Genomic DNA, 8,184 nt, shown 5'->3' on the forward strand with positions numbered 1-8,184 from the left:
TTGAATATCTACACGTAAGGAATTTAGGGATGATAAGTCCAGACACAAAGAATAAGACAGATGCCATGTGATGGTTAATTTTATGTCAACTTAGAGGGTGTTTTTGGAGACTAACATTTAAATCAGTGAATTGTGCCATAAAGCAGATTGCCTTCAACAATGTAGGTGGGCCTCATCCAATCAGTTGAAGGTCTAACCAGAACAAAAAGACCAGCCTCCCCCAAAAGAGGGAGAATTCTCCAGCAGACTGCTTTCATTCTGGAACTGCACATCAGCTCCTCAGGTCACTGGCCTTCAGACTAAAACTGCACCACAGGCTCGCCTGGGTCTCTGCATATCAAGCCTGCTAGCTCCATTGCAGATGTTGGACTTGCCAGCTTCCAAAACTGCAGAAGCCAATTCCACACAATAAATCCTTTTATTTATATACGTATCCTATTGGTTCTGTTACTCTGGAGAACCCTAACACATGATCAGAGATTCTAAAACCTATGGGGCTTTAAGTGAGGTCACATGTACTCAGGGAGATTAAGAAAAATTAACAGAAAATAATTTATTTTTTAATTCAAACATGTCATAAATATTTACTGAGCATCTATTAGGAGCCAAGGACTAGGGTCAGTACTAGAAATAGAGCAGTAAAGGACACAATCCCGTTGTGGAGCTTACATTTTAAAGTGGCAAAGACGCGATAAATATACATTATGTCAGCTTTTGGTAAGAGCTATAAAGTAAATGTAGGGTAGGGGTAAGTTCAGAGGCATGCAAGGAAGGAGAGAGTGGTCAAAGTTCTATATTAGATAGGAGAGGCCTCTCTGAAGGGAAGGTGATATTTGAGAAAATATCAAAATGAAAGAAGCTAAGCAAAAATGTGTGGGAAGACTTCAGGGCAAAAGAAACAGCAAATGAAAAGGCAATGAGACTAAAATAAAATAGGAACAAAAGGTAATGAGGTATGCGCTAGAGATATCAAGACAGAACAAGGCAGAGTAGAAAAATGAAATAGGCAAAGAGTAGATCATGAAGGGCCCGGTGGGTGTGGTAAAGAGTTTATATTTTATTCTCAATGTGATAGGATGTGAATGAAGGGCATGCCATGATCCGTATGCTTTTAAAAAAAGACTTCATTAACTACTACATAAAGAATTGACTCTAGAAGGGCAATGGTAAAAGCAGGAAAACATTAAAGAAGATGAAGTTTGATGGAGTGGAAAGGACTGTGACAAATAGAATATTCTGGATAAAGTTGACACATCAAACAAGGAAAAGAAAATCTGAGTACAAAGCTCAAAAGAAGCTAGTCATCTGCTTCGGAATTAAAATTCTGAGAATTGATATAATCCCAAGTAAGAGTATACAGAGAGATGGAACAATGAAATCTCACTACACATGTGTTAGAATGGCCCAAGTCCCTAACACTGACAATACCAAATGCTGATGAGGATGTGGAACACAAACTCCCATTCAACACTCCTGGGAATGCAAAAACGGTTCAGCCACTTTGAAAGATAGTTTGGCAGTTTCTTACAAAACTAAACAGATAATAAAGCAATCATGCACCTTGGTATTTACCGAAAAAAAGCTGAAAACTTCTGTCCACACAAAACCCTGCACATGAATGTTTAGAGCAGGTTTATTCGTAATTGTTAAAACTTGGAAGCAACCAAGATATCCTTCAGCAGGTGAATGGATAAATAAACCGTGGTACATTATTCAGTGCTTAAAAAATTAAAAAAAACAAAAAAACAAAAAAAAACTATCAAGCCCTGAAAAGACATGGAAGAAAGTTAAATGCATATTACTAAGTGAAAGAAGCCAATGTGAAAAGGCTACATAGTGTATGATTCCATCTATAGGACATTCTGGAAAGGCAAAACTATGGATAATAAAAAGATCAGTGGTTGCCAGGAGGTGAGGAAAGAAAGGGGTAAGTGGAAAATAGAAAATTTTTAAGACAGTGAAAATGTTCTGTACAATACCATAATGACTGATACATGTCATCATATATCTGCCCAAACCCAGACAATGTACAACAAAAAAAGTGAAATCCAATGAAACTATGCACTTTGGGTGATTATAATATGCCCATGTTAAGTTCATCGATTGTAATAAACGTTCTACTCTGATGGGGGATACTGATAATGGAAGAAGCTATGCATGTGTAAAGCTAAAACCGCTCTTAAAAAAGTTAAGTACTGGGGCACCTGGGTGGCTCAGTTGGTTAAGCATCTGACTTCGGCTCAGGTCATGACCTCGCAGTTCATGGGTTCAATCCCCATGTCAGGCTCTGTGCTGACAGCTCAGAGCCTGAAGCCTGCTTTGGATTCTGTGTCTCCCTGTCTCTGCACCTCCCTCATTCCCACTCTGTCTCAATCTCAAAAATAAATAATAAAACACATTTTTTTTTTTAAGTCTTAATTAAAATAAAAAGGAAGAGAGATGGGAAAAGCGGGCCTTGGGGATATATTCAGAGGTACAAGGAAGAAACAGATTCGACAGGAAAAAGGAAAGAAATGAAGGGTAAATGAGCCCCAAGATACATGAGAAAAGCCAAAAGAATAAAAAAAAGTTTCACAAAGCAACAATATCAAATGCTACAGAACAATTGAGGAGATAGTTAAGAATAAACCAATGGAGGTGTCTGGGTGGCTCAGTCGGTTAAGCCTCCAACTCTTGATTTTGGTTCAGGTCATGGTCTCACGGTTGGGGAGATCGAGCTGTGCAGGGGGCTCCACACTGATAGTATGGAGCCTGCTTAGGATTCTCTCTCTCCCCCGCTCTACTCCTGTTCGCAAACATGCTCTGTCTCCCTCTACAAATAAACTTAAAAACAAAACAAAACAAAAAGAATAAACCAATGAATTTTACAAAATACCAATTTTAAGACCACAAGAAAATGTGAATGTTGGGGTGCCTGGGTGGTTCAGTCAGTTAAGCGTCTGACTTCAGCTTAGGTCATGATCTCACAGCTTGTGAGTTCGAGCCCCACGTAGGGCTCTGTGCTGACAGCTCAGAGCCTGGAGCCTGTTTCAGATTCTGTGTCTCCCTCTCTTCTGCCCCTCCCCTGCTCACACTCTATCTCTCCTTCAAAAATAAACATTTAAAAAAAGAAAAGAAAATGTGAATGCAAGCCAGAAAAGGGTTCATATTTTAGTATGAAGCTTTAGTCTGTTTTCTTCTAACTTCCTAATTGGGAGCCCAGTAAGTGAAAAATGTTTTGATGAAGGCAAGAAAGAAAAAATAATTTTGGACTTTATGCAGAAATAGGAGACAGAGCCTATGAGATCTGGGGGAGAGCTGTGTGTGCCTTCCCAGGCTGGAGTGTCGCATGGTCATTCAGCAATTCAGCAAGGGTCTGATAGGGGAGCTGGGTAGCTTCCCAGGGTCCTGGGTGACAGGTATCAGCTGTGTAACTTGGTCGTTTGAAGGGAATGCCCAGAACACAGACATGTCAGTGATTTTCATGCATTTTTCCCCCATTACTACAGCCTCCCTGTATAAGCTCATAATTACATCTTCAGGCCTGGAGTATGTAAAGAGATTAGTATAGGGGCGCCTGGGTGGCTCAGTCGGTTAAGCATCCGACTCTGTTTCAGCTCTGGTCATGGTCTTGCAGTTTGGTGGGTTCAAGCCCCACATCAGGCTCTGCACTGACAGCACGGATACTGCTTGGGATTCTCGCTCTCCCTCTCTCTCTGCCCCTCCCCCACTCACACTCCCTCTCAAAATAAATAAACTTTAAAAAATTTTAAAAGAAACTAATGGGCCTAGTGTATACTAGCCTATAGACCATATACGCATATACAGAATAGGCTGTTCTAGAATAGTCTATACTCCTGCCTCCTTAGTCTCTTAGATCTGTCTTTTGTGCTTGGATCAATTTCCTAAAACATTTTTATGTTACTTCCTTCCTCTGAAAACCTTCATTGACTCCCTGTAGCTTGAGTAGAAATCCAAAGTCCTTGACTGGCATCCACATTCAAGGCCTTCACAATTTGAGCCAAGGTAGCTTCCCATTCTCATTATCTGTGGGCCCTTGACATGAAGTGTGTACTGTGGCCAGGCTCATCTGGTCACTGTCCCCGCAACAGGACTTGTGTTTCTCCTCCTTCATAATCCTGTTGCTATCATTCTCTTTCGAGTGTGTCTGCACACCATCATCTCTAAATCCCCTCCATCCTGGCTCCCATCTCCACTGCTTTTGCTGATGGTGACATCTACCTATACTGTCATTGTGGCAATGAGATGATTGCTTTGTAAGTGTCTCAGGCTGTGCCATGAGCTCATGACAACCATGACACAACCTGAGGGCAGAATAAGAAGATTGTGCCAGGAAAGGAGAGCTCCAAAGACAAACCAACAGTTCTGCCCTGAAAGGCAGCTCAACTTCCTCCATTCTTCTAGTCTCATTTGGGTACTGTATTAGGAGAGACACTAAGATGGTCCTCCAAATCCTCACCCCCTGTTAAGCCATGATGATTCGGGTTGTATGGCAAAAGGGATTTTGCAGGTGTAATTCAGGTTACTAATCAGTTGACTGAGTTCATCGGAAGGGAGGTTTTTCAGGTGGGCCTACCCTAATCATATAAGCCCTTTACACGTTGGTCTAGAGATAAGAAGCAGGAAAGTTAAGGGAGACTTCTGAAGTCTAAGAGACAAGCTCCTCGTAGCCTGCAAGAAAGCAAACACCCATGTTATAAATTGGTGCTGAGGACCTTGTGGCAAGACACTTCTAACAGCCTCTAAGAGAGCTAGGTGAGAGCAGGCAAGAAAAGAGGAACTTCAGTCCTTCAACTGCAAGGGCCTGAATTCTGCCAATAAAATGAACTTGGAAGAGGACCCTGAGCTCCAGATGAGAACCACAGCAGCGTCAACACCTTGATTGCAACCTTGTGTAGCAATGAACAAAGAACCCGGACCATCCATGACTGGAAACTGTAAAATAATAAATGGGTGTTTTTAACCTGCCAAATTTGTGGTATTTGTTATGCATCAATAAAGAACTAATACAGACCCTACTTTCCTAAAGAAGAGGCTGCTTCTATCCCAGCAACAAGTGGGGATACAAGCAAACTTAAAGGGAGAAAAAAAAAAAGCTGACTTTTACTATTTCTAACTCACTATGACCAGGGATTTTGTTCAATTACTACCTGAGTAACAGTACCTGTTTTGCAATACATTTTTACAAAATATCAATGTTCTGCAAATTGTGAGCAATGTTAACAGGTTTACTTTTTTATTTCCAATTTTAGAAAATTACTTTGATAACCATGCAGGAATAAAAGTCACTGGGTGTCTAGGCTTCTTGGATGTCTGCCAAAGTTGTGCCAGCACCTGGAGAGATATATTCCTAGGCTAATCTCAGAAATGAGCCAAGGTCATGGCTCCTGTCCTTCCTTAGTACCAAGAGTTTTTACTCCATAAACCACAACCTTTCATTTTTGTTTAGAGTAAGAATAGCTCAGAGGAGCTCTCAGCTACAAAAAAGAAAGTCCCTCCCTAATAATTACAACCTTGACCCCTAAAGCGCGGACTCTAACAGTCTAAACATCTTATTAAAGATTCAAAAAGCCAAGGCTATGCGTTTCCTGCTGGGAACTGTAGTTCTCCCCTCGACCTTCAACCACTGGCTGCGCGAAACCTATCACGAGCCCAACCGGCGACCCGAGCGCCGGCAGCCACGATTGGTCCCTGACTGGGGCAGCGTGGGGCTGATTGGATGACAGGTCCCCGAAGCCGTGCCTACCTTCCTGCGCCCGCCTACCCGCCACCGACTCCTTTCTACACCCCATCCCGCTTCAGCAATAACCCTCAAGTCATCTTGTTGGGCTAAATCCCCAGCTAACTGCCTCACGGGTCCGCCCGGGACTCTCGCGGATGAGGGCGACCCTGACACACGCCTCTGTCCTGGGGCCTAGACAGAGAGAAAGCCTCCCCCATTTTCCGTTGGTTGCATGAAGTCAGCCTGACCACGCGCTCCCTCTCCTCGCGCCCCCGCGCTCACCTGGGCGGCGGCAGTCACACCGGATAACTGACAGACCCGCAGCATCTCGGCCGGGGGGACCGCACTGCTGGCGTACGCGGGAGCTACCGCGGCGGCGCTAGTAAGGGAGAGCGTGCGCGAGTGCGTGCCTGCGTCCGTGCCTCTCCGCGCCGGGCGGGCGTACCGGAAGGGCAACCAACATCGCTGCGCACGCGCAGCTCCCTCTCTCGACCCCGCCTAGGCGGCTCGGAGAGGGTGGGCCCTCCTCTGGCGGAAAAGGCGATTTCTCCTTCCGGGTCTCTCTCGGAATTCTTTGTAGCCCCAAGAAGGAGTTAGCTGGGGAATCAGGAGGGTGAAAGGGAGTCGGAAACATCAGTGCGGAAAACAGCTGTGATTCTTCGAACAATTCAAGCCAGAAGATATCTCAGCCGCCTCTTTCACCTGGATACTTAGTAGAAAGCAGTCGATCTGGCGAAAGTTAACGTAAACAATGGTGTTGTCTTGGTTTGTGTGTTCGCTTCATTTGGTAGCCTTTCTTGAGGAAGTCATCCTGATTACGGGACACTGAAGGAACAGTGGAGAGACCTTTGTGCGGCGTGTGTTTGTTGTTCACGTATCTAATAAGTGGTAGCGCAGAGATAGAAACCCAGATTCTTCGGGTTCCATCGTTTCTACTAGATTAAACCACACTGATTTTTCCACCACGTATGCATTTTACAAAAATAATTTTGGCCGCTTCTGTGGAATGGGTTGGAAGTTAAGGAGGTCAGTGCAGAAGAACTGTTCAAAGTATTCCACTAAGTCTATACCCAAGGTTTGGCATGTTAAATACTGAACATAATATTCTATACTATTAGCATTAATAATGATCTTCTCACCAGCACAGTATCAAAGAAACTAACTGGCATAAATATTGTATCTACAAAGTACTTTCAGGTCTTAACTAGGCAATTTATTACAGTATGGTGTTGTTAGAGTTAGGGTTTATTACAGTATGGTACTAACCCCACTTGTAACATGGAGAAGTAATTTGAAAATTATCTAAAATAATCATGTTTGTGTATGTTCGATGCTTTTCAGAATACTTTAGTAATCACATTACACTATTTTGTATCACCATCACCTAACGGCCTCCAGGGTAGTCGCCCATTTTTTAAAAGTAATTTTAGCAATTAAATTGCAATCTGCCCATCCTATCCCTGCCCACTGCTGTCATGCTGGGTGATGTCAGTGTGATGACTTTTCTAACACCTTGGCCATAAACCTGTCAATTCCAATCAGCAATTTCTGTTCGAACCATTTGTGGCCCAGCTACATCTTGGACCTGAACATCCCTACCAACTTTTCCAGCTTCAAGGTCTCAAGCTTCAAAATTAATTTGTTTCCTGATGTCTCATTTAACCAAATCCTTAATCTTCATAATCTCTACATGCAATTTGTGAAAACCTTTTTGCTTTAAAACAGACTCCCCTAAAGTAATACACAACTTTTAAGTCACTTCTCTGCTCAAAAATGTGCAATAACTCCCATCGCCAATTCAAAGAACATTTATGAAATGTCTCCGTACTTTTCCAGCATAGGGGAATGTTTTTAAGGCTCAACATGGCCATCTTAGGTGGGAGAGTAATATAGCAATGATAGTGGTCAAAGCTGATCACCGATTTACATACTCTAAAACCCAGAAGAACTAAAGGATAGCCATCTCAGTGGTTCTCAAAGTGTGAACTAGGGAGTTTGAGACCTTTTCAGAAGACGCATAAAATCAACACTACCTTCATAACATTAAGATATTTGCTGTTTTCACTCATCTCGTAATTTTAAAGTAGATTTTTTCCAGAAGCTAGGTGACAAGTGATATCACAATAGATTGAATGCATAAGCAAATTTCAGAATCCAGCTTTCTGTTAAACCAGATCTTAAAAGAGATTTGCAAAAGAGGTTAAACAATGCCACTCTTCTCACTAATGTTTTTTTATCTTGGAATAGTTATTTTTCCTGAGTATATTTTGTTACAAAAATAATTGTTTTAAAATGAATTACTCAGTATGATAGGCAGGATAATTATTCCCAAATATATGTACATTTTCCTAATTCCTGGAACCTATGAATACGTTCGTTTACACGGCAAAAAAGATCTGCAGGTGTGATTAAATGAAAACTCTTGAGATGGGGAGACTATCCTGAATTATCTGCATAGGCCC

At 42.4% G+C, this 8,184-nt stretch overlaps 1 protein-coding gene across 6 annotated transcripts in view; it reads right to left on the reverse strand.

Annotated features, from left to right (window-relative positions):
- Nucleotides 1-6,184, reverse strand: part of IMMT (inner membrane mitochondrial protein) — a 40,684-nt gene extending 34,500 nt beyond the window's left edge. For all 6 annotated transcript variants that reach the window (XM_045446746.1, XM_045446745.1, XM_045446743.1 and 3 more), the window contains exon 1: nt 6,005-6,184. In XM_045446746.1, the coding sequence (XP_045302702.1) occupies nt 6,005-6,049 (45 nt within the window). In that variant the 5' untranslated portion in view covers nt 6,050-6,184. The remainder of the gene's footprint in view (nt 1-6,004) is intronic.
- Nucleotides 6,185-8,184: the final 2,000 nt, after the last annotated feature.

Source organism: Leopardus geoffroyi, chromosome A3 (genome assembly GCF_018350155.1).
Source record: "Leopardus geoffroyi isolate Oge1 chromosome A3, O.geoffroyi_Oge1_pat1.0, whole genome shotgun sequence".
Classification (NCBI taxonomy): domain Eukaryota; kingdom Metazoa; phylum Chordata; class Mammalia; order Carnivora; family Felidae; genus Leopardus; species Leopardus geoffroyi.